The sequence below is a fragment of the Saccopteryx bilineata genome, chromosome 3, assembly GCF_036850765.1.
Source record: "Saccopteryx bilineata isolate mSacBil1 chromosome 3, mSacBil1_pri_phased_curated, whole genome shotgun sequence".
NCBI classification, from domain to species: domain Eukaryota; kingdom Metazoa; phylum Chordata; class Mammalia; order Chiroptera; family Emballonuridae; genus Saccopteryx; species Saccopteryx bilineata.
The window spans coordinates 107085954-107112608 of NC_089492.1; the positions used below are offsets into that span (position 1 = coordinate 107085954).

The window sequence follows — 26655 nt, forward strand, 5'->3', positions numbered from 1 at the left end:
TGAAACAGTTTAGCTAAGAAAGGAAAAAAAGAAAAAGAAAGGAAAGAAGGAAGAAGGAAGAAGGAAGAAAGAGCAGGAGGAAGGAAGAAAGGAAGAAAGAAAGGAAGGAAAGAGAACTTGGCACTCTATTACACTCACTAATAGTCAAGAAAGAAAGAGACAGAAAAAGGAGAAACTGACATTCCATAGCATTCTCTGGAATAGTCAGACTCTCAGATTAGTACTTGTTTTCAAAGCTGCTATACATCTGCAAACTAAGGAAAGTTTGTGTGCACCCATCTTTAACAGACTTGATTGCTTTTATTGAATACAATAGTTTGACAGATTATCTATGTCAAAACCTGACTTCATCTCTCTTAGCCATTAGAATCAGTTCATTAATCACTGAGGTCTTGGTTTACTCATTCTTAACATGGGCATATTAATATGACCTACCTCATATGGTTGTTTTGACTATTAAATAAAATATTAGTAAAGTATCTAGTTTATTGTAAACACTGAATAAATGCTGTGTCATTAATCACAAGAACCAAGTCAAATTTGCTGTTTACATTTTTTAAAAACCAAGCTAGTTACTTATCTAAATTGACAAGTTTTTTTCTCTTTACTCCAAATACAAGAGGAAATAATTCTATTAGTTTATAAATATACAGGAACCCTGGACCTAAGCATAAAATGAAGAGTAGACATTTATAGGGGATTAATTGAGGATCACAGAAAATATATTTCTGGAATGTATTAAAGAACAAAAAAATGAAAGACAGAAGACAAATTTAATCAAAACTTCCTTCCTGGCCTACCGGATTACTCACAATCCCACCCATATTCTTTTTCCAGAAAGGTCTTTGTAAAAATGCAAATATGATACCAGAAATGAACACCACACTGACCCATTACTAGATTATCCCAGACTTATCTTTCAGGCCTAGACTGGAAAGCAGAACAGGAAGAGTCTAAAAAGAGAAAATGGGTTAGAAAATGTCTGATACCATGCCATCTGTGAACACAGAGCCTCGGGGATGCAGGACACAGACACACAGGGGAGGCCTGAAGACTGAAAAGGAGTGCAGAACTAGGGACAGGCAAGGAAAGTGGAGCGTGGGGGGAAAGATGCACTTCAGTAGTTGCCTGGCTCACCTATGACCCACTTCAAATGAAAATATGGCCTGTGATGCCTGTGAAACATGCATGTAACAAAGGACACAGGGCTGCTGACTCTATTGTACCCAGGAGCATTCCAGATCCCAGCAGAAGGGGCACTCCTCAATCTGGGCAGTGTAATGGGATCTGTCTTTGTGAGGGAGAAGGGTGTGGAAGCTGCTGACAGACACTGTGCAGGTGGCCGAGTCATTAAGAAGACATTTGTCTCTTTAGACTTCCAGGGAGAAATGAAGAAAAGACCTAGGGGAGAAACACTCAAAGGTATTGCTATTTTGGCCTTCCAGCTAGGGGAGTATAACAGGATATCAGGAGGAGTCAGCCAAAAGGAAAACAACAAAGTACTCATTTTTACTGTTCACATCTGTGCAAGTATCTAGAGGAAAACTCACTTAGCGACAGATAGGGAGCATAAAATCCTACTTAGAAAAATATAGATAAAAGTGAAGTGGTTAACAGGAGGAGGGAGAGGGGGAGGGAGGTAAAGAGGGCTAAATATTCAGTGATGGAAAATGATTTGACTTTGAGTAATGGGATTACAATGCAATCAACAGTTCAAATGCTATAGAGATCTTTACCTGGAACCTGTGTACTCTTATTGATCAATGTCACTCCATTAATTTTAATTTCTAAATAAAGAATATATAAAACACACCCTGGCCGGTTGGCTCAGTGGTAGAGTGTCGGCCTGGCGTGCAGGAGTCCCGGGTTCGATTCCCGGCCAGGGCACACAGGAGAAGCGCCCATCTGCTTCTCCACCCCTCCCCCTCTCCTTCCTCTCTGTCTCTCTCTTCCCCTCCCACAGCCAAGGCTCAACTGGAGCAAAGATGGCCTGGGTGCTGAGGATGGCTCTGTGGCCTCTGCCTCAGGTGCTAGAATGGCTCTGGATGCAACCGGGCATCCAGAGGTGCATGCGGGAGTCTGTCTGACTGCCTCCCTGTTTCCAGCTTCGAAAAAAATGCAAAAAAAAAAAAAAAAAGAATATATAAAACACATCATTTTGGGGAAATAAAGTACATAATTTTGAGAGAGAATAATAATACTTTTCAAAACAATTACACAGTATAAAAGTGGAAATCAACTACAGTTTGTTCGGATAATTATAACCTATTCATTTTCTTTTTTTTTTTTTTTTTTTTTTTTTTTTTTAAAGAGTGGCAGTAAAAATAGTATTTTATTCCTCCCCCTCCCACCCACCCTCTCCCCACAACCCCCAGTACACTTTTCCCCTCTCGTTCCCACAGCAACGTTACAATCAGAAAAAAATAAGTTTCGGGGGGGCGGGATTTGGGGGGGGTATGGGTAAAAACAGTCAAATCACAATAGGAATTTTTCAAAATAGGTTATTCGCTTAGTCATCATCTTCTCCCTCATCTTCAGGTTCTCGTTTTCGCTTCTGACCCCTTTCTTCTTCACCAAGATCTTCTTCATCCTCCTCATCGTCTACTTCCCCGTCGTTATAACCTTCTTCATCCTCATCTTCTTCTTCTCCTTCCTCCTCTTCTTCCTCATCCTCCTCGTCTTCCACTACCTGAGCATCCTCATCATACTCTTCCTCATCTTCATCCTCCTCATCGTCGTCCAGGCCCTCTACATAGCCCTCGGCATCGGAGTCAGGGGCCTCCTTGTCATCCCGGTCATAACCATCGAGATATGTAAGTTGTGGGAGGAGCTTGAACACGTTTTCTCGGTAGTCGTTCAGGTTGGTTACCTCACAATTGAAAAGGTCTAAGCTCTTGAGGTTTTCTAACTTTTTCAGTGGCTCTATTGTGCTGAGGTCTTTAATTTTGTTGCCACTTAAATTTAGATGCGTGAGGTTCGGACACTTTTCTGCCAATACTTCCAGGCCCCCTGAGATTCTGTTATCGCTTAGTTCAAGCTTCTTAAGTTTGTTTAACTTTGGTAAGTTTGCGACTGAGGTGAGGCCTACGTTGATTGTACTTAAGAACTCCAGTTCTTCAAATTCATCTGTGAGGCCTTCAATTTTGCCTTCATTAGACCGACAGTTGTCCAGGACAAGCTCTTTCACATCAGAGGGCGTCCTGTTCCGCAGCTCTAAATGAATCTGTTTGTCCATGTCCATCTCTCGCGCTCTCTCTCTGCAGAGGCTCCTGCGCCGGCGGAATTCAATCAATAAACCCCGAACCCACGGCCGCGCGTTTTAGGACTTTGAAAGCTCAACCAGCTCCGCTTGGTTCTCGAGCCCCCAGCACCCGCGGCGCATACAAACCTGATCACCTAACCTATTCATTTTCACTCTTTGTTTTCCCCATCTAATTTTCTTGGCTATTCCACATCTAGAAGATTAGCTTACAACATGAGAAAAACATGATGTGAAGGTGAGACTTAGAATGAGTTAATTTGGTGCCAAGTTTTAAGTTACTATAAAAGTTTAAATAACTGGAAAGTATGGGGGTAGAAAATAGTATGCTATAATGGGAAATTATTTTGCCTGGCCAGAGGAAACCAATTTTCATGCTCTAGTTTTACAACTAACTAGTTGGCAAGTTTAACCAAATAATAGGTTCATCGGGCCTCAATATGACTCTTAGCAAAATAAAGGAATTGACTGGGTAGCCACTAAGGTTTCTTTTTGAATAAAAAAAAAAAATCATTTGAAAAAATTTTATTACAATTAATGAACTGTATACCCCCATGATTAGACATTATATAAGTTACTAAGTGATCATCCCCATAAATATGACACCCAAATGACACCATGCATAGTTAATAGAATATTATTGACTATATTCCTTATGCTGTATTTTACATCCCCATGATTATTCTGTAACAACCAATTTGTACTTCTTAATCCCATCACCTTTTCACTCAACTCCCAAACCCCTCCCATCTGGCAATTTTCAAAATGTACTCTGTATTTATGGCTCTGTTTCTGTTTTGCTTATTGTTTTATTTTTTAAATTTAATTGTTAATAGATATGCATTTTTTGCCATCTTATTGCTCATACTTCTTAAAGAAGACCCTTTAACATTTCATATAATACTTGTTTGGTAGCTTTTTTCTTGTCTGGGAAGCCCTTTATCTTTTTTTTTTCTTTTTTTCTTTTTTTTAATATCCTAAATGATAGCTTTGCTGGGTAGAGAAAACTTGGTTGCAGGTCCTTGCTTTTCATCACTTTGAATATTTCTTGCAACTCCCTTCTGGCCTGCAAAGTATCTGTTGAGAAATCAGCTGACAGTCTTGTGGGAGCTCCCTTATAGTTAACTAAATTCTTTTCTCTGGCTGCATTTAAGATTCCCTTTCTGTTATCAACTGTTTGCATTTTCATTATGTGGTGTCTTGGTGTGGGCCTCTTTTAGTGCATCTTATTCAGGACTTTCTGCACTTCCTGGACTTGTATGTTTATTTCCTTCATCAAATTAGAGTAGTTTTTCTATCATTATAGTTTTCAAATAGATTTTTTTCAATTTTCTACTCTCTCTTTTCTCCTTCTAGCAACCTCATGAGGTGAACGTTGGTAACTTGAAGTTTTTCCTGAGGCTCCTTACACTACTCTTATTTCATTCAATTCTTTTCATTGTTTTGATTGGTGTTTTTTACCTCTGTATATTCCAAACCGCTGATCAACTTCATGTACTCTTTTGTTGAGTCTCTGTAAATTATTCTTCATTTCAGCTAGTGTATCCTTCATTTCTGAATGGTTTTTTTTATGCTGTTGAAATTCTCACTAAGTTCCTTGAGCATCCTTATAACCAGTGTTTTATTTTTATTTTAATGTATTGATTTGAAAGAGAGGAAGGCAAAGAGAAAGAGAGAGAGAGAAACATCGATTTGTTGTTTCACTTATGGTTGATATTTGTATATACCCTGACCAGAGATCTAACCTGCTACACTGGCATATCAGGATGATGCTCTAACCAACTGGGCTACTAAGCAAGGGCCATAACCAGTGTTTTAACTCTGTATCTAGTAGAGTGCTTGTCTCTATTTTATTTAGTTCTTTTTCTGCAGTTTTGTTTTGTTCATTCATTTGGGACATGTTTCTTTGTGTCCTCATTTTGGCTGCCTCCTGCATTTGTTTTTATGTATTAGATAGAGCTGCTTCATCTCCCAGGCTTGATAGAGTGGCCTAATGTAGTTAGTTTTCTGTAGGGTCCTGTGGCACAGCCTCCTCAATCACACAAGTTGGGCCCTTAAGGGGGGCCCTCACACTTATTGGCTGTGTATACCCTCCTCTTGTAGTTGAGGCTTGATTGCCATTGGCACATCAATAGGAGGGATTTACCCCTAGGTCAAGGAGCTGCACTGACTGTGACCGCCAACCACTATGGAGGATCAGTTGTACAGGGGTCTACCCCACACAAAAGGACTTACTTCAGTGAGGCTCTGGTGCCCACCGAGTCTGTCCCTTAAGTGTGGCACTGTGGAGGTGGTGGGGTGATATCTAGACATTGTCTGAAGCTATCCACTGAGTGTTCTGGCTCTGAGACCACCTAGGAGGTGCAGGCCAAGGTCAGCCATCAACTGTGTTATGTCCAGGAGATGAGGCAGAGCTACAAGGCAGTCTACAGATGGATGCTGCTTGTGCTGGATTTGGAGTTACCGAAGAGAGGACAACCTGTGACGTAAGGCTGGCTGCTGCTAGTGCTAGGTCTGGGGCCACTTAGAGTTAAAGCCAGTAGCCATGGCCACCATCACAGCCACCTCACCCATGTAGGTTTGCATTTGACTCGGACAGATGGTAATGATACAACAGAGCCAAGAACTGGTGGGCCATTACCTTTAATCCTAGCTTGCACCTGGCTGGCAAGTAAGAACACACTGGGCTCCAAATTCCACTCATTCAGTGCTCACAGGGCTACTGACTTATCCGAGTTTCCTAGAATCAAAGATGACTACCTCACAAGACTTATTCACCTCTGTTCTCTCTGCACAAACTCTGCACAAACTGGCTTCTCCTTCAGCATTCCGCCATCTTGGCTGCCTCTCCTCTCCTCCATGTGGCCTTACTCTGCTCTTCTTCTCTAGCATGGGCTCCTCTTAGAACATAATCACTCTTCTCCAGGAACAATGTGATCTCTTTTCCTTATAAAACCTTTTGGCGCGAAAGCCCTCCCCCAACACATATTAACATAATCACGCCCATTCCAAGCAATCACCTGGGTGACGGGCTTCCACGTAGGCAGTGCCATCTTTAACAAAGTAAGCATAATATATTTTATCTGCCCAACAGTGAGATAAAAGGGGCACACTAAAGCCACATGCTGCTTGTTTGGAAGATTTTAGGAAAATATGAAGCATGAGTGTTGGGCAGATAAAATGTATTATGCTCACTTTCTTTGTTTGTTTTTTATGTGCCTTGACCGCGGGCCTTCAGCAGACCAAGTAACCCCTTGCTTGAGCCAGCAATGTTGGACTCAACTAGATGAGCCCTCACTCAAGCTGGTGCCCTCAGGGTCTCGAACCTGGGTCTTCCGCATCCCAGTCTGACGCTCTATCCACTGCGCCACCACCTGGTCAAGCTGCTCACTTTCTTAAAGATAACATGAGGAGGCCGTTGCCCAGGTGATATTAATGTGTGTTGGGGTGGGCTAAAGGCAGGCAGAATCCTTGTAGCCTGGGGCTTGGTTTTGGGAATAAGCCTTTCTTACCCTTTTTGATGTGGGGCGGTATAATCCAATCATGCCTCAAAGTGTCTTTATATTAGAGACCTCCCTATTATGTATATTGGATTAAGGGTTTGGATTTCTACACTATAAAATGGAGGCAAAACGAGAGCTTGCGCTCTTGGTTCCTGAGGTTAGAAGAGAGAGCAGAGGAGAGCAGAGAAAGGCCACGTGGAGGAGGCCAGGAGAAGCAGCCAAGATGGTGGAGTGCTGAGTGAAATGCCAGTTTGTGTAGAGTTTGTATCTGGGATAAGGAAGGAGATGGGGAACAGAGGTGAATAAGGCTGGTGAGCTAGAAACCTTTGATTCTAGGAAACTCAGATAAGTCAGTGGCTTTGTGAGCACTGAATGTGACTGGGTTTTGGAGCCCAGTGTGTATTTTTACTTGCCCGCCAGGTGCAAGCTAGAATTAAAGACTATGGCCCATCAGCTTTTGGCTCCGCTGTTTCTTTACCGACTGTCCGAATCCAATGCAAACCTGCATAGGCCGGGCTGCTGTGATAGTGGCCCTGACCGTGCCTCCTGGCTTTACAATGAGCCAAGACAGGCCATTCCTGCGGTAAAGCCACTGGAAACAGCTAGGGTGGACCTGGAAGTTAGGTGTGGTGGGGCCTCAGGGAATCACCAGGCTAGGGCAATCAGTATGCATCAGCTTGATGGAATCTCAGATATGGTGCCTGCTAGCTGGTTCTGTAGGGGAAGGGCTCATCAAAGGAACAATGGCCTCTGACAGCATTTATGTCTGGGAGAAAGCTGCTCCCTGGGTCTTGTCCTGATGTTGGACAATTCAATTTCTCCCTGTATGTCCTTGATGCTTTTTAGGCTGCTGACCCAGTGCTAGAGCTCAGAGGGTGAGTTGAGGTAAGTCTTGCACAGCCTCTTTAAAAGAAACTGCCTGAGACTCCAGAGCCCTCTGTCTTTTTTAGCCTCAATCACCACTAGTTTTTACAGCCAGAAGTTATGGTACTTCTCTTTTTAGCACTGATACTCTGGACTAGAGGGCCTGGTGTGGGGCTGGGATAGCCTCACTCCTGCACTTGCGATATCCCTTCCGATTTTTATCTGCCACATGTGGATGTAGGACCAGTCAGTTCCTTGTCTCTGCCCCTCCTGCCAGTCTCGATGTGGCTTCTTTTTTAATCCCTAGTTGTAGGACTTCTATTCAGTCAGACTTCAGGTGGCTCTGTATAATGGTTGTTCTGTACTTTTGATGCAGAGTAACGAGAGTTTACCTACACTGTCATCTAGACCAGAAGTTGAACAAAAGTTTCAAAGTTATTGCTTAAAATAAATTTTAGTTAAATATCAATTTTATCTATGAATAATTCTAATTTACCTCTGTTGGGCAGATAAAATGTATTATGCTCACTTTGTTAAAGAGGCCGTTGCCCAGGTGATATTAATGTGTGTTGAGAATCCTTGTAGCCTGGGGTTTGGTTTTGGGATTAAGACTTTCCCACCCATTTTGATGTGGGGCGGTACAATCCAATCATGCCTCAGAAGTGTCTTTGTATTAGAGACCTCCCTATTATGTATATTGGATTAAGGGTTTGGATTTCTACACTATAAAAATGGGGGCAAAACGAGAGCTTGCCTCTTGGTTCCTGAGATTATCATTAGAAGAGAGAGCAGAGAAGATCAGAGAAAGGCCACATGGAGGAGGCCAGGAGAAGCAGCCAAGATGGCGGAGTGCTGAGTGAGATGCCAGTTTGTGTAGAGTTTGTATCTGGGATAAGGAAGGAGATGGGGAACTGAGGAGAATAAGGCTGGTGAGCTAGAAACCTTTGATTCTAGGAAACTCAGATAAGTCAGTGGCTTTGTGAGCACTGAGTGTGACTGGGTTTTGGAGCCCAGTGTGTATTTTTACTTGCCCGCCGGGTGCAAGCTAGGATTAAAGGCTATGGCCCACCAGTTTTTGGCTCCATGGTTTCTTTACCGACTGTCCGAATCCAATGCGAACCTGCATGAGCTGGGCTGCTCTGATGGTGGCCCTGGCCTTGGCTGCTGGCTTTACAACCTCTCACTGTAGAAGATAATCAGATCTCGCCTGACCTGTGGTGGCGCAGTGGATAAAGCGTCGACCTGGAAATGCTGAGGTTGCCGGTTCGAAACCCTGGGCTTGCCTGGTCAAGGCACATATGGGAGTTGATGCTTCCAGCTCCTCCCCCCTTCTCTCTCTCTGTCTCTCCTGTCTCTCTCTCTCTCTGTCTCTCCCTCTCCTCTCTAAAATGAATAAATAAAAAAAAAAAAAAGAAGATAATCAGATCTCACAAACTTAAAAATTTACTTGTCAAATTCATATTCTGTTAATAAATTCAGACCTTTTAAAAAGTCATAATATAAGTGATAAAAGCAGAATGAAGCATTAATATATAGTATAATGCAAAATGAAAAATATATGATTACCTTAATAGATATAGAAACGGGGGAAAATATGATATTAACAATAAGAGTTTTAGATTAATGGGATTATGGATGGATAAATCTTTCCTTCCTTTCTTCTGAATTTTTTGTGTCTTTAAAAAAAAATAGTATCTCATATCACATTTAAAATCATAACTAAAATAAGCTTAATTTGAAAATAAAACAAAAATACAGTCTAAATAACTTTTTCTGCTTATGACTATATTTTCTCCTCACTTGAATTCATCCATAGCCAGTAACTTCAAGAATTGAAGCAATACATAAATAAATAACATTGAAATAAAATTAAAAATTAGAGAATATTTAGTAAGAGGCAAGATTGATAGAAGAAAGGCACCTCATACACTATAGCTAAGAGTGTAAATTTAAACATCTGGTTAGTAGTTAAAAACATGTCATTAATTTTTCAAACTTAAAACAGTTAACCCAGTAATTCCAGTTCTCAGAATCTATGCTACAGAAATTCTGACCAATATGCATAAAGATATAATATGATGACTTCCTTTATAAATTAGTTTAAAACATTAATTTTTTTAAAGTTAAATGTCCATCAATTGAGAAAGACTGAAGTAAATATATATTGATATGTTCAAACTAAGGGTAATATCATGTCAATATAATAAAATGGCATAGAAAAAAATTCTCAGTAGGTTTTACAAGCCACCAAATAATTGTTGAAAAATGATCTTGTTTATGTATAAAAGCTCTACATTTATATATATTATAAGTGTATTTGTAGGTATATTTATGCATAGGAATATACCTGGGACTCTTTCAATACCAAATTACTTTAATGGTTAACTATGACTGGTGAGGGAAGTGTGTGTCAAAGGAAAACTTTTTACCTAGGTACTTACTGAACTGCCTGAAAATTTTCACCAATATCACCTATTTATATGTTAAACACTTACCATATTATAAGCACATGCACATATACAAAGACATGAATATACTCACAGCCACACATGCACACTTTCAAATTTAAAAATATAGGCTTGCCTGAAAATAATTAAACGTACAGATAACATGTTAATAAAATGATCATACACAATGGTTGGAGTTAGTAAATATCAATCAAGTGACATATTTTGTAGCAGTTAAAATATTATTTTGCAGAAGTTCTGCAGATTTCTATTTGGCATTCCACAGAGAGGGTCACTGCATCTGGGTGTCGTCAAATAACTGTCTGTTTCCTGAGGGCGTAACTGACCCCAGAGTCGTCTGCCTCCTAGCCTGATAGGCCCAGAAAGGAGATTTGGTAAATTTAGAGAGAAAGGTTCCATCTCTCAGGGTTTAACTGATATTTACTAAACTCACAAATCCTATGTATAAAACAAGAATGCCAAATAATTAAATCTCTGTGAGAAATTAACTATCACAGGATATGGAATGCTTCCTATGTAGTCCTGCCAATAGAAGATGCCAATTTATAATCCAGTGCTATTTCTGCATTTAAGACGGGAAATTTAATTGTTACAGAAACAGGAATACTCTATATCTATATAACTCATCTATTTTGTCCTTCAACTGCAAACAAACTTACAATGAGAGCTAAAACTTAATCAAAAGAGTGGGGCACATGCATTCTGAACAAGGGGAGTATACTATGGAAAGTACTATGTAGTAATATTAGCCTAGGAAGGTCTGACACCCTCCCTCGGCATGATGAAGGTGACCTGTCTCCTATCTCTACAGTGGGGGTAAAGTAGTCAAGTCCCCTGGACAGTTCTCAGTTGAATAGTGTCAATATCTGTCTTTGTGACTTTCTTTCTACGTACAAGTGAATGGACGTAGGCCATACAGGCCTTGGGAACTTCATTAAAGTGCCTCTGCAAAGTTCTGCTTGAACACTCAGATGCAGTTTTCATTAAGTCCCAGGGAATAAATGTTGTCACTTAGATATTTTTGAGGAAAAAAAATGGTACTCTATATAGTATAATTTAAACAGATAGTCTGAATTATTATGTTTATAAACTATAATCGTAACTATATAAAATGCACCTACATGTCAAAGAATAGAAAAAAATGTGCAAAATTTAAAATTTTGAGCAGGGGAAGGCAATAGGTGACTTTTTTCTTTTTAAATATGTTTATGGTAGGCCTGACCTGTGGTAGCACAGTGGATAAAGCATCGACCTGGAAATGCTGAGGTCGCTGGTTTGAAACCCTGGGCTTGCCTGGTCAAGGCACATATGGGAGTTGATGCTTCCAGCTCCTCTCTCTCTGTCTCTCTCTGTCCCTCTCTGTCTCCTCTCTAAAATGAATAAATAAAATAAAAAAAAATATGTTTATGGTAAATACATAACTACAAGCATGAATTTAATAAAATTGTATGCAATAAAATAATGATTTTATGCAAAGTTGACTCCATCTAATTATCAGAATAGTCAAATAATTGATAAATTCTTAATAAGGTATTTCATGCTTCTCACTGATGGGGAGTGGTTTATAGACATGGATACAAAATAGAGTATTATAAATTTACTTAAAATCATTTCAATTTATGCAACAGGCTACTAGGTAGAGGCTTGGGTAGTATGTTTATATTCAGAGGACAAGTTCAAATCAAGATCTAAACAGAGAAATTGTCTAATGGTTGTTCAAGTAGAAATGTCTAAGTGTGGTGATTCATGAACAGTATACATAGAAATCAGCGTTGGTAATAGATAGCTAGAAAGTGCTGTTCACATCAAACTGTGATTACTATAAACCTCTAATTATGTGCTCTAGAGAGAGCCTTGTGCCTTTCCCACTGTAATTTCTAGGTCTTAAACTGAAACTCTGTGACTTCAATTCAAATATCAATGGCTTCTTAGCTGTTAAATGTAGGCTTACCCATAAATAACCGCTTATACAATCTGCTGTTCCCTGCTGAACAAAAGCAGATTTTGACAAGAATGAGTTTTCTGTTTGATTTCAATGTGTAATGATGGTTTGCAAAAGAAGAAATGGCTGCAATTAGCTATGAGAATACTTGAGAAGATATCCTTGACTGAGCCAAGGAGTTTAACACAAATTTAAACAATATCCATGCCCCAGAAAACAGTCATTAACCTCATCCTGATATTATCACAATTCACCCTTTGGCTAAACACCTGGGCAATTGTTTTGTGTGGAGAGTTTAAAAGCAAACATATGGAAAGGGTAACCCAGGAAAGGGAGGACAGGCTGGTAAAGAATGTAAGTCCTGCAAAATATGCAGTCAAAAGCCTCTTCAGCCATATTTATTAACTCAGTCAGTTAGCACTTTTGTTTTGTTGAGTAGCTAAACTACCCCATGTAGGACATCACTTTTTGCAGCACTCAAGTCATATACTCTGATCCCCAAAAGTCATACCTGGTTTTGTAGAATCCCTCCTTTTACAATTTAGTGCAGGATCTGAAAATGCCATTCATGGCTCAGCCCAATCATCCTCCTGTCATTGGTAACAAGTTAAGCAGGCAATGAATGGAGCTACATTGCACAGAGAGAACAGCTTTGGCCAAACAATACTAGTTAAAGTGCAGGAATTCAAATGCTCCTTTCTTTCTACCATGTCACAGAGCAGAAGCAGAAACCTGTAAGTCCGTACAATTAATTGTTTTTAAAATGAGTTCTACAAAAGTATTCAAAGGAAGATAATATTTCTCACCAAACAAGGGGCTCATATACCAATCCTTTATTGAGCAAAGGATTAAAGAGCAAATCATCAGAAAATGCACATCCTGGTGACTATCTTGTCACTAGCACATTTATTATTGTTACAGTAGACAGGAAGTCTCCCCCATTGGCTGGGATGGTGGCAGGGGTAAGTTTTTACACCTAATGCCAAAAGCTAGAAAGAGGAATGAATGAGGCCCAACTCAGTGGTGGAATTCAAATAGTTTAAAAGCCGGTTCTCTGCCCTAATGACCAGTTTAAGTATAAAAAACATATACTGAAAGGTAGTTTATTATTTCATGCATTAACTACTTAAATAAAAACAATAAAAGAGATACACAAAGCTAGATTATAAGAATGCTAAAATATTAATGAAAAAATATTAAATAGTATCTGACAAAAAACAATAAAACTGTTATTTATAATATTTCTGTATTGCTTCTTGATTGGCATCCTCAGTTGTAATTTTTTTCACCTATGGACAGAATGAACATTACTATAGGTGCTTAGAATACACTGTTGCACAGATGAATGTTAAAAAACGAGTAAGAAATGTAAATTTGTGATTTCCATTTTGGGCAGCTGTCCAGGCACCCACTTTAGAGAGAACCCTGATTACAAGTGCCATATAACAACTGGTTTGCCGAACTCAACAAAAAATCAGGTATTGGTTGTGCTGAACTAGTGTGAACCGGCTAAATCCCACCACTGGCCCAAATGTTCTAAAAGCTAGAAGAAGGAACAGGGCCCGAGCCCACAGAAAGCTAGCAAGATAATTGAATAAGAAAAGAACCCTCTCCTCCGTTTCCCTGTAAGAACTGCTGTCTTGCCTGACCAGGTAGTGGCACAGTGGATAGAGCATCAGACTGGGATGCAGAGGACCCAGGTTCAACACCGTAGGGTCGCCAGCATGAGTATGGGCTCATTGCCTTTGAGCAAGGCCCACCAGCTTGAGCCCAAGGTTGCTGGCTTGAGCAAGGGGTCACTCGGTCTGCTGAAGCCCCCAGTCAAGGCACATATGAGAAATCAATCAGTGAACAACTAAGGAACCACAACGAAGAATTGATGTTTCTCATCTCTCTTCCTTCCTGTCTGTCCCTATCTGCCCCTCTCTCTGATTCTCTCTGTCTCTGCCACACACACACACACACACACACACACACACACACACACACAAAAAGCTGCTGTCTTGAGCAGGAAGAAGGGGTGGGGGTGATCTTTCAGATGGGAGTCCACCCTTCTCCCACGTCATGGCAACATCTGAATAAACATCTTTCTTTCTGCATCAGCACCTTACTTGTGTTTTGAAGTTTGTTGTGGCTGGCAACCAATCTATGTTTGTGTCATTTGGGTACTTGTGGCTGCACATCCCAATTCACAAAAAGGAGTGAGCACCCTTCCTCTTGGTTGATTTTCTTTCTAGCTACATGTTTGCTGAATGGCATGGATAGTTCATGAACAAGTAGGGATAACAGTCTTGTTCTCATAAAAGCTTGTCGTATTTATGCCACCATTTTCTAACAATCATTTAACTTCCTCACTGCATTTTAAGGGGAATATCTGGGCTTGGTGGCTGGTATTGTATCTCTAAAAGGACAGGACCTGTTATCCTATAGCAGTGGTTCTCAAGCTTTTTGAAGTCAGGGCACATTTAAAATCCTACAAATAATTGTAGGTGTACTATATACAAATTTCTGAGAAATATGTTATAATAATTAAGTCAAATATTAAAGAAAAAATATAAAGTCCAAGCGTGTTTTTATGGTAATTAAAAATACATATGACAAAATTAAATTTGTTCTAACAATAAAAAACATTTTTTGAGTTATGCTTTTTAGAATTCATAAAAAAGAGGGGTTAAAAATTTTTTTAAAAGTTATCTTATATATATAAGGTCTACTGGAAAGTTCTGTCCGTTTTTGGAATAAAACAAAATACAAATTTTTCTTACTGTCAATAAACTTTATTAAATAATATAATTGCCATTATTATTAATGATTTCTTGCCAGTGTGACACGGCAATTTGTATATCCCATTTTTGAAAAATGTTTTATCTTCTGATGCAAAAAATTGAACCAGTGCTTGTTTGATATCTTCTTCATTTTTGAATTTTTTGCCCTTCAAAAAATTGTGTAATTACAAAAACAAGTGATAGTCGGAGGGTGCTAAGTCTGGGGAATATGGTGGATCGACAGACATGCTTCTGCAGCATTTCTTCCTTGTTGAAATTCGTAAAAATTTCAGTGGCGTAAATGAACTTTATCAGTAGCTGGCTTCACACATAAGACTAACGTGAATCAACTTTGTTTTAGTTAATTTGCTACGTCAGTATGTATACATTAAGTGATAAAAATAGAGAGGCACACATGCGCCAAATAAACATGTGCTTATGTGTCAAAACTTGTGATGGAAACGGACAGAACTTTCCAGTAGACCATATATATATCATATATATATATCATATATATATCATATATATATATATCATATATATATGATATATATATATATTCTTAGTAAGATTTAGTAAATTCCCTATGCGAATGTGTTAAGTTTTTTTCATTCTTGTGTTTATGAGAAACATGAGCCTGATGTGTCCTAGAGATTTCTGATTTCTTCAATGTTTGGGCATATATTTGAAAGGCAAACTCTCATTTCCTTGTCAATACATTGAAGAATTCCTCTGTTTTTACTTTTAATTGTGTTGAGGGTAGAAAATTCTCATTCACATAAATAGGATGTTGAAAATTGTAGTAAAATATTCAAAGCTTTTTTAAATATTGCCACATATTCTTTTATAGAAATCCAAAAGGCTTCAAGAGACAATGCCTTATGTTTAATCATCAGTCCAAAACCCCTACCATACATATCATTTTAACTTTACACCAAAAAAAGGATAGAAGAAACTTGCCTCCAGTCTTTCTGGGGAATATGGTGGGTAGTGTAAACAATCCAGCACCACAGCTTAACAGCCTTTTGCAACTTAATCAGGCAAGTGAGATGGGGGGTTGGGTAGACTGTCAACTTACAGCCAATTCCCCATACCTCTGTCCCCTAAAAATCTAAACTCCAAAACCCTGTTGGTTTTTTGGTCCCCAACAGGCACATATTTCTCTGTAATACCATAGGGCATACTTGGAAATCTTCTAGGGTGCACACTTTGAGAACCACTTTCCTATAGTATAGTTTGTAACTGCTTTAGAAAGTAGGGTATTTTAACTTTAAAAAGTTACATTTACAACTAAAAAAGTGCTATTACTCTTCAAATGTGAGATGATGTTACTATTTATTTTTTTTATTTTTATTTATTTTTATTTTTTTGTATTTTTCTGAAGCTGAAAATGGGGAGAGACAGTCGGACAGACTTCTGCATGCGCCCGACCGGGATCCACCCGGGGAGAGGCTCTGCCCACCAGGAGGCGAGGCTCTGCCCCTCTGGGGCATCGCTTTGTCTCGACCAGAGCCACTCTAGCGCCTGGGGCAGAGGCCAAGGAGCCATCCCCAGCACCCGGGCCATCCTTGCTCCAATAGAGCCTCTCTGCGGGATGGGAAAAGAGAGACAGAGAGGAAGGAGAGGGGGAGGGGTGGAGAAGCAGATGGGCGCTTCTCCTGTGTGCCCTGGCCGGAAATTGAACCCGGGACTCCCCGCACACCAGGCCAACGCTCTACCACTGAGCCAACTGGCCAGGGCCGATGCTACTATTTTAAAATGTTAGGGGTGAGTTGGTACTTAGTCATTACTTGTTTTTATTCTTTTTTTTTTTGTATTTTTCTGAAGCTGGAAACAGGGAGAGACAGTCAGACAGACTCCCGCATGCGCCCGACGGGGATCCACCCAGCAAGCCCACCAGGGGCGACGCTCTGCCCACCAGGGGGCGATGCTCTGCCCCTCCGGGGCGTCGCTCTGCCGCGACCAGAGCCACTCTAGCACCTGGGGCAGAGGCCAAGAAGCCATCCCAGCGCCTGGGCCATCTTTGCTCCGATGGAGCCTTGACTGCAGGAGGGGAAGAGAGAGACAGAGAGGAAGGGGGGGGTGGAGAAGCAAATGGGCGCCTCTCCCATGTGCCCTGGCTGGGAATTGAACCCAGGTCCCCCGCACGCCAGGCCGACACTCCACCGCTGAGCCAACCGGCCAGGGCCATTTATTCTTTTTTTTATTTAAACAAATATTTATCAAGTAACTGCTATTGTACAAGAAAGTACCAGGAACTGTGGTCATAAACATAAATAAGAAATTGCCTCTAATACATGGGTTTCCATTATAAACTGTCTGGGGAATATTAAAATAATCAGTCTACCCACCAAGTAAAGTTTTAACCCTATCTCCTACCAAGATAACCAAAAGTTATTAGCATCAAATTAATGACCACAGCTCTTATCCTACTTACTTTGTATGGTCAATAGCAGAAAGAATAACTCTTAGGTCTGGGCTTTCTCTACTTTAATAACAGAAAAAAATATATGGCTTATTAAATGTTTTTAAATACACTAAGGAGTAACCCAGGCAAATCAGTAAATATAACCTTCATTGTTCATGAGTCAGGAAGCAGTCCATATGCCCTCATGTCATGGCAGTGTTATTTTCCCCATTATATAAAGAGAAATTTTCATATAGCCTCTAAATATAACTGATGTGGAAAATGAGTAAAAGAAATTATTCCTTGAAATTCTACATTTTCTAGTTTTAACTGAGCTATAAATCTTCATATTTCATCTAACTCAAAAATATCCTTTAAATAAAATAAAAGCTAGTATAGTTATCCATTTAATCATTAAAAGGCTGCTTTGTACCAAACCAATGTAATGTATAAATATAGAACTTAATTAAAATACTATATATAAAATATTAACAGCTGCAGTTATTAAAATTACATTAAACTCCCTTGAGCTTGGCCAACATAATATGAGCTCTCTCTTTTTTCCAATTAGTAAAGGCCAGAACGTGGTTGAATAAGCTTTGGTTTTTATATTGTTTGTTTCAATTCACTAATCTGACATTGTAATCACAAAAAAGTACTTTTCCATGAAAACAACACTAAGCATTGTAATAATTTTTCCATCGGATTCCAACAAAAATCTCACTTTTTATTTGTGTTCTTTCTCAATACTCTTAAGCATCTCTCTCTTCTTCCCATCCAGGATTGAACTTTGTAAATTAAGGTGAATATTCTTTGCTTTGAACTTTCCAATGAAGGTATTAGTAGAACAGTTAATAAACTATGGTAATTTGAATGAATTAAAGAACTTAAACAGAATGTATAGATTTTATTCTGCTTGCAGATTAAGGTATTATATATATATTATATATATATACTAATTTTATTTTTATTTCCTCTTTATTGAATTTATTGAAATTACACTGGTTAACAAAACTATATAGGTTTTGGGTGCACATTTCCACAAAACATATCTTCTTTACACTATATTGTATGTTCACCACCCCAAATCAATTCTCTTTTTTTTTTTTGTATTTTTCTGAAGCTGGAAACGGGGAGAGACAGTCAGACAGACTCCCACATGCGCCCGACCGGGATCCACCCGGCACGCCTACCAGGGGCGACGCTCTGCCCACCAGGGGGCGATGCTCTGCCGAGACCAGAGCCACTCTAGCGCCTGGGGCAGAGGCCAAGGAGCCATTCCCAGCGCCTGGGCCATCCTTGCTCCAATGGAGCCCTGGCTGCAGGAGGGGAAGAGAGAGACAGAGAGGAAGGGGGGGGGTGGAGAAGCAAATGGGCGCTTCTCCTATGTGCCCTGGCCGGGAATAGAACCCGGGTCCCCCGCACGCCAGGCTGACGCTCTACCGCTGAGCCAACCGGCCAGGGCCTCAATTCTCCTTTTATCATCATTTATACTCCTATACCCTCTTCCACCTCCCCAAACCTGGCTATCACTACACTGTTGTCTGTGTCCATGATTAAGGTATTTATCTGATCCTTATTGTAATATGTCATCCAAAGAACTTGGGGATACCGATTAGAATGCATCACCACTTAAGACTGGAAAGAGTCAGATGGTTACTAGATGTATTACAGTGATCACTTTATAAGGCACAGAAATATAAGTCCCCATATGGTACACCTGAAACTAATATAATATTGTATATCAACTAATAATTAAAGACAAAATTTTAAAAAGACTGGAAAGAAATATCCAGGTATAAATCATTATCAAATAAATAATGAGTGCTTTACTTTCCTTTTTATAGTCTTTTACATTTCCTAAAATTTTGACATTTTTCTCACATAATTAGAAAATACCTAATTTCTAGTTGAATAAAGTACAACTGATCTGAAATGTGATATATTTTACCTTTCTGATCTTCCAAAAGATGTCCGCTTATTCTGACCAGTTATGTTCTAGATTATAAAAAAGTCTGACTAAAAACATACATATTCTCAAAATTCAATTTAAAATTTTTTTCTAGATGTACTTTAAGTTGTATTTATAAAAAAAATTACTTTTCTCTCTCTCTCTTTCTCCCTCTCTCTCTCTCTCTTTTACAAATGTTATGATCTCTGCCTGGGTGATTCTTATCTCCTCCCCTTGACACCCCTGTCAAGCCTGATGCCACTCTTCTCCCTCTGCCCTCTAATCCACTTCAAAATTTCAGGGTAAAGAAATGTTATACTCTAAGCCCACCCTACGAGTCCCACAAGCCCCTCCTTTCCCTGCCACACCACACACCTTCAGAAAAAAAGTGCAGCAAAAAGAAACCAGGGAAATGAATCATGGCTGGTGGAATTCCAAATAACTTTTCTCCAGAAAGGAAAGCTAATTGGAAGGTACAGTTTTGCAGTGTGCTTGAAACCTGATGTATTGATTAAAGTATTTTTGGTACCCTCGCCCCAACTTGGATAAAAAGTGTGCTGTATTCAACTAAGAATTTTATGTGTGGATCATTAACTTTTTTTTGGTATCTTACATTTGCCATTTCAGGTAAATCCAAACGTCCAATAATGTAAGAGACAACTGGCAATGCCAAAACACTAAATTTTGTTACTTGTAAATTCAAGATATAATTTCTTGCAAGATTTGTCACTCAATTATTCAATAAATATTCATTTAAGAAGCCATTTAAGCATTTGGGGTTTGATGTCCAACTCTGATGATTAATTAGCTCATTCTGATTCTTATATGATGTGAAACAGAAATAGTAACAGATAATTTCCATTAGCCTAAAGACAGAAATGCAGAAAACCTTTGCTATGTCTTGGTTTTACTTCCTTAGGAATGGAGACGGGTGGATGGGGGATCCCAGCAGATAAACAGCACAGAAAATAGATAAATTACCTGAGCGTCCATCCCTCTGGAAGTCCACGTGATACCATTCTCCATCATTCACCTTCTTCTGCAGGGCTCTGATTTTTATTGTACCTGACCCCATGTCTAAAAGGAGGTAGAGGTGGCCATCCAGCATCTCAATAGCAAAGAAGTCAACCTTTATCATCTGTGGGTGCTTGGCATCTTTTTGGTGTCGTGGCTTGCCATGACTAAATAAGATGAGGCCATTGGGCTCTGTTGTGCGGAAGTCAAATGATATGGAGCCTGTTTTCTTTGCATTCCATTTGGGCAAAGAGATGAAAGACTCTGGGGTTTCAAAGGTGATTGGGTCCAAAGTTGCAACATTCTCACATTTAAATGCCACTACTCCATGGATCTTCATCTTTGGGTCTCCTTGCTTGGCAAGTCGAGATAATTCCAGCCTTACATCATTATTTTTATATACAACCTGTAGGCAGAGGATAACAATGAGAAACCAACCTCATGTTTTGATATTTACAACTTGTTATCAGCTCGTGTAACTGGTGAGTAGATCATGAAAAGGTACACAATGTTTAATGCCCTTTGATGTATAAGACAGCTTTTTCAGCCAAATAAAATTCAAGTATCATTTCATTGAACAGTAAGCATTTCAATTTAATATTATTCATATAATATATACACACACAAACTCCCCATAGTTAAATCAAATAATTTAAATAAATCTGCCGAGAGTTTCTATTTTTTTTTAATTTTTTTTATTAATTTTTAGAGACGAGAGAGAGAGAAAGAGAGAGAGAGAGAAGGGGGAGGGAGGAGCAGGAAGCATCAACTCCCATATGTGCCTTGACCAGGCAAGCCCAGGGTTTTGAACCTGTGACCTCAGCGTTCCAGGTCGACGCTTTATCCACTGTGCCACCACAGGTCAGAGAGTTTCTATTGTGAGTATGTGTAGATCTGAATTTATAAACGCCATTTGCTTCCACTAGGTGGCTATTATATAAGGTCTACCAGAAAGTTCTCTCCATTTTTGGAATAAAACAAAATACAAATTTTTCTTACCATCAATAAATTTTATTAAATAATATAATTGCATTATTAATAATTTCTTGCCAGCGTAAGGGCAGTTTGTATAAACATTGAAAAATGTTTTATCTTTTGATGCGAAAAATTGAACCAGTGCTTTTTTGATATCTTCTTCATTTTTGAATTTTTTGCCCTTCAAAAAATTGTGTAAGGACAAAAACAAGTGATAGTTGGAGGGTGCTAAGTCCGGGGACTATAGTGGATGCGACAGACATGCTTCTGTAGCATTTCTTCCTTGTTGAAATCCGTAAAAATTACAGTGGCATAAATGAACTTTATCAGTAGCCATGGGTACACTATGGCTTCACACATAAGACTAACGTGAATCAACTTTGTTTTAGTTAATTTGCTACGTCAGTATGTATACATTAAGTGATAAAAATAGAGAGGCACACATGCGCCAAATAAACATGTGCTTACGTGTCGAAATTTGTTGTGATAGAAACGGACAGAACTTTCCGGTAGACCTTATACTTTGCTTATTAAATACAAGTATTGAGATTTTTCAGTTTTCTCATTAGTGAAATATTTGAAATTAGATAGTTTTGTATAAAAGTCTCCTAAAATATAGAATCTCTTCTATGGTCAAGATATCCATGATAATATAAAGGTGGAACAAAGGTAGGTTTTCTTTTTTTTTTTCTTTTCTTTTTTTTTTTTTTTTTTGTGGCAAAGACAGAGAAAGTCAGAGAGAGGGACAGATAGAGACAGACAGACAGGAAGGGAGAGAGATGAGAAACATCAATTCTTTTTGCAGTTCCTTAGTTGTTCATTGATTGATTTCTCATATGTTCCTGGACTGAGGGGCCATAGCAGACCAAGTGATCCCTTGCTCAAGCCAGCGACCTTGGGCTCAAGCTGGTGAGCCTTGCTCAAAGACAATGAGCCTGCGCTCAAGCTGGTGACCTTAGGGTCTCTAACCTGAGTCCTCCACATCCCAATCGGACGCTCTTGTGCCACCGCGTGGTCAGGCCAAAAGTAGGTTTTCAATAAAGAGAGTTTATTCTTGTGTTATCACTTATTAATTATTGTATGATTTACCATAAGGAAAACTGTAAACTTACTTTTGCCCCATCTTGTATATATTAATTGTAAGATAATCGCAAATTGAGGTAGAAAACATTGTAAATTTTCTTAGAAAAACCACAAAATACAACAAAGATGCAGAAGCCCTCTCACGCAGTCCTATATTAATATCTGTTTGAATAATGTTATGTAACTCTGAAACATGGTGTTTACTCTAAATCCATTCAACCTGTATTACTGGCATTTCATTTCACTTTGAATATAATATAAACCAATGCAGAGCAAAGTTTTTTCTGTACTCTCATTTCCCAAGGCACTCCCTCTAAAGTGGTGGGTGGTTCTGATTGCTGGTACTAGGGCTTTTTTTGGAATTCAAATAGCACATTGAACAGACAACTCCACAGGCAGTGCCCACAATCTGATGCATCTGCTATCGCATCGTCTTAGTAAGTGTGTAGCTATTTTGACATTAGAATAAAGAGAGATTCATAACCTTTCTATACAAAATGCATATCATGGATAATTACATTTCCAAAACATGTATATCATACTGACATATGGATAAATTAGTTACACATGTCCAGATAACTATTTACATTCTTTTAAGAGGGCACTCAAATTTTCACAGTGGCCAGCACTGGCAGGTTAAAAACTCATTTATACATGTATAAAAATATATTTATATAATAGAAACAGTAGGAAAGCCTAAGTCTGATTAGTGCTATCAAATTAACTAAATCCAAGATCAATTGAGCCAAGGGTTAGTGTGGCTGATGGGTCTCCTGATCTGATTTGTTAATTGATACTTTATTTCTCAGTGATTAAGAGTGCATGCTCTGGTATTGGTCTCCCCAATTTCAAATTCCAGCTCCAGCATTACCCAACGGAATGATCTCTAAGCCTTCTTTATCTTCTTATAGGGAGGAAATATGTTATAGAATGGTTATAATGATTCAAGAAGAAAATATATGTGAGAAAAATCTACATAATGGTGATCAATCCCAAGCCAGGTACATGGTAAGATTATCAACTACCTCAACTCCATAATAATAAGTATCATCATCTCTTTACTAAGTAGGCACAGAGATATTAGTTTTAAATTAATCCATTATAAGAAAACATTTAGAAATTCAGCACACTCATATAATTGGTATTTTTATACCCGATTTGTGCCAACTAAATAATCACAGATTTTCAAAGCTAGTCCTAGTGTTTCAATTTACTTTTATCTTGAGGAAGGATTATGATAAAGAATATCATATCCCTTATTATTTGAACAAATATGTATAATGGTTTAATAAAGCATCTATTGACAACAAAAGAAGAGAAAGTGTACTTAAGCAATAACAAAAAGGAATTAGATTAAATCTTAAGTATACTTCCTTGAAAAAAGAAAGAACTATTAAGTCTTGGGAAAGTTGATTTAGAATTGCCTTTCTTTTGGTATCTTTAGAAGTGGAGAAAATGCTTTCCACAGATAATTTCAAACTCTTATAGACTCTCACTGCAATGTTCAAGCTACCATGAATTATTTTTTATTTCTACTTGTAATTTACATTTTAACATTTGGAAATTCTTTTGACATAAATAGTGGTCAGGAATGAGTATTCTCTGACCCAATGTCAGATGCTGATGCTGATTAGTGCTAACAGATTTCCTGTGCAATAGACCATAGCAGTGGCATTGAGTGTTTCTGACATGAGTAAGTGGGTATATTGATGCATTAGTCCCATATCAGCTACCAAAAACCTGAAGGATGTTGAGTTAGGGCAAGACCAGGCGGAGAGATTGATAATGTGATGAGTGAACTGGGTGCTCTGGTGATAGGGAGGTTCAGGAAGATGGAGAAGAAAAATAGTGATTCCCTTGATCATATCACTTAGTGTTACCCATGTACTGTCCTTATGTCCCACCTCCCCAAAAAAGAAAATTAATCTTCACCAGACTCTATGCTTGATGTAGGCAGGGACCCTGCTGACTACAGCGCAACACCAAAGTTGGTGCACCTGGCACAGACAGACACACTTAAAAGATTTGGTGAAAATGGAATAAAATTCTTCCTTTACTTTTTAAAAATCTCATTCCCAGATTACAGGTATTATATTATAGGTATTAATATACCTATGTTTTCAAATATAGTTAAAATACAACAGACTGCAGTACTGTGGACCAATATCATAACCTAGCTACTATGTTCAGCCTATTTCTCTAGGAAAATGTCGAAGCCCCTGTGCACATTAAGTTATAAATGGAAAGCTGGCCTATGTATTAGAAAACTTCACCTTCATACTCATTCTGTAGGGTGTAAATTACTTTTAGAGTGAAAAACATCTGAGTTAAAATTCTCCAGAGGTTGAATCATTTTCCTAGAAGAACTGTCTTAAGGAGAAGCACAATGTATTTTTTCCCCCTTCTCATTTTGTATTCTTTGAAAGGCAACTCGAGAAGACAGAAAAGCAATTTTGGATAGGCAGGCTGATAGCTCTCAGCTCTACACTATTACTTCATGTGACCCAGATTTTATAATCACCCTGCTTTTCTAAAGTTAGATTTATCTTAAAATGACCTGAATATAGTTCAATTATAATAATAAGGAGTAGCTAGTAAGCACTTCAAATTTTCTAAAAATTCTCATGTAAGCTCTTTTTTGCTTCTTTTACTTATGATGATGTTTCTCAATCATTTATGATTATTCATGCATCTTTTCCCTTATTTATATCAAAAGCTGTAATTTAATAGTTTCAACATTCAACAAATCTCTATATACTTTGGCATGTTAGAAATTAGTGATATCACTGTATGCTAATTTGAATCTGCTATAAATCCAGACATTTTTTTGGAATGCTGATTTTTTTGAAGAGTAATCAAAAATATTAATTTTTACTTCTCTGGTTCATGAGCCTATATCATAACTCCCAAAGGGATATAAATAGTATAAAAGAGACCTTAGGTTTGTCTGTCATTTATTTGATACCTGCTCCTTAAAAAAAAATTATTTTAAAGACTTTATTTATTGATTTTTGCAGAGAGAGGAGGAGAAGAGTAACAAGAAGTAGTTGCTTCACTCTAGCTGTTTGTCGGTTGCTTGTCACATGTGCCTTGACCAGGCAAGCCCAGGGTTTCCGACCAGCAACCTCAGGGTTTCAGGTCAGCACTCTATCTGCTGCACTGCCACAGGCCAGGCTGCTACTTGCTCTTTCAGAAAGGAGGAGCTGTTTGGTTTAGCTGCCATTTAATTTCCACACCCTGCTATAATGGTCTTTTTCCTTTCCTTCTACATTGGTTAGAATTTTTAAATGTTCCTCAACTTAAATGTGAAAGAATAGGAGTAATGTGTTTGTGTTTTAGGCTTGAAATATGAAATAGACAGTCGCTGAGTATTTTATCTAATCTTGATAATAGTTCTATAAAGTCAGGGGATATAAACAGTCTAAAGAATCGAAGTTTGATGGTTTGGATAGAGACTTAATTTAATCACAAAGTGATTGCCTAAGTCAAGTTACCTAATCTCACAATGTCTCAGTTTCTTACTTTCTAAAACAGACATCTAAAAAGGAGAGGCATTTCACATTCGTTAATCTTTGTGCTTTCCCTTCCTCAATCTATGTGCTTTGGAGCCGGGGTAAAAGATGCCCTCTTGTTCCCTCTCTTATTCTGACACTTTCTCCAATTGAGGTTTTGACATCAGGATTTTGTTCTCTATTCTGAGATATATCAAAATCCTAATCTATTAGTCAAGAGAATGCTCACTACATCTTTAGGTATACAGATATGCCTCAAGGATTAGATCTATCTATGTTTGTACAGATGGTATTGAAGAGCCAGTAGCTGATAGATAAGGTTCTTCCCACAGGAAGTGAAAGTGTGTGAAATAAGTAGATCAGTAGAAAAACACTTGCCAGTCATACGGTTTTTTGTTGTTATAAATATGTTTCCATGTAGACATTTTAATGAGGATCTTGACTTAATTTAGCTAAGCAACATGTATTAATCAAGGCCTTTCATATGTTAACTACGAGAGTTATGCAGAATAGGGAAATGAGCACTTTTCTTAGAGTCAAAGATCTGGACTGTCGTAGCCCTCCTTGAGAGAGCACAAATGACTCATCTGGATCTGAGTCTTGGTTTTCTCTTCTATTCTTAGGGACAATAACAAGAGAGGATGAAGAATCTAGTTGTCAAGTCAGATCTCAGAGAGAATTCTAGCTCACTATCTTGCAACCCTGCAACTTTATGCAAGACCATCAACCTTGCAGAGGCTCAGTTTTACCCATAAAATTGTATTAGAAGACTATCTGCCATGTTATGATTGTTGTAAAAGATAAATTATATTTCAATTAAAGTGTTCAGAACAAGGCCTGGCACAGAGTATGTGCTCAAGTAAATACAGTAGTAGCTGCTCTTATTCATGTTTTTGTTATCTGTATGAACAA

The 26655-nt window shown here is 38.6% G+C and overlaps 2 protein-coding genes across 19 annotated transcripts in view; both read right to left on the reverse strand.

The window, feature by feature from the left end:
- Positions 1-26655, reverse strand: part of NRXN1 (neurexin 1) — a 1279091-nt gene that overhangs the window by 720866 nt on the left and 531570 nt on the right. For all 18 annotated transcript variants that reach the window (XM_066267113.1, XM_066267112.1, XM_066267110.1 and 15 more), the window contains one exon: positions 20141-20579. In XM_066267113.1, the coding sequence (XP_066123210.1) occupies positions 20141-20579 (439 nt within the window). The remainder of the gene's footprint in view (positions 1-20140; positions 20580-26655) is intronic.
- LOC136328685 (acidic leucine-rich nuclear phosphoprotein 32 family member A) lies at positions 2364-3372 on the reverse strand. Its single transcript, XM_066264750.1, has one exon. The coding sequence runs from the start codon at positions 3239-3241 to the stop codon at positions 2510-2512; it is 732 nt and encodes a 243-aa protein (XP_066120847.1). The 5' UTR covers positions 3242-3372; the 3' UTR covers positions 2364-2509.

Bases quoted from the DNA above. Each gene is read 5' to 3' on its own strand.
- LOC136328685 (XM_066264750.1), bottom strand. From the start codon at position 3,241: ATGGACATGGACAAACAGATTCATTTAGAGCTGCGGAACAGGACGCCC.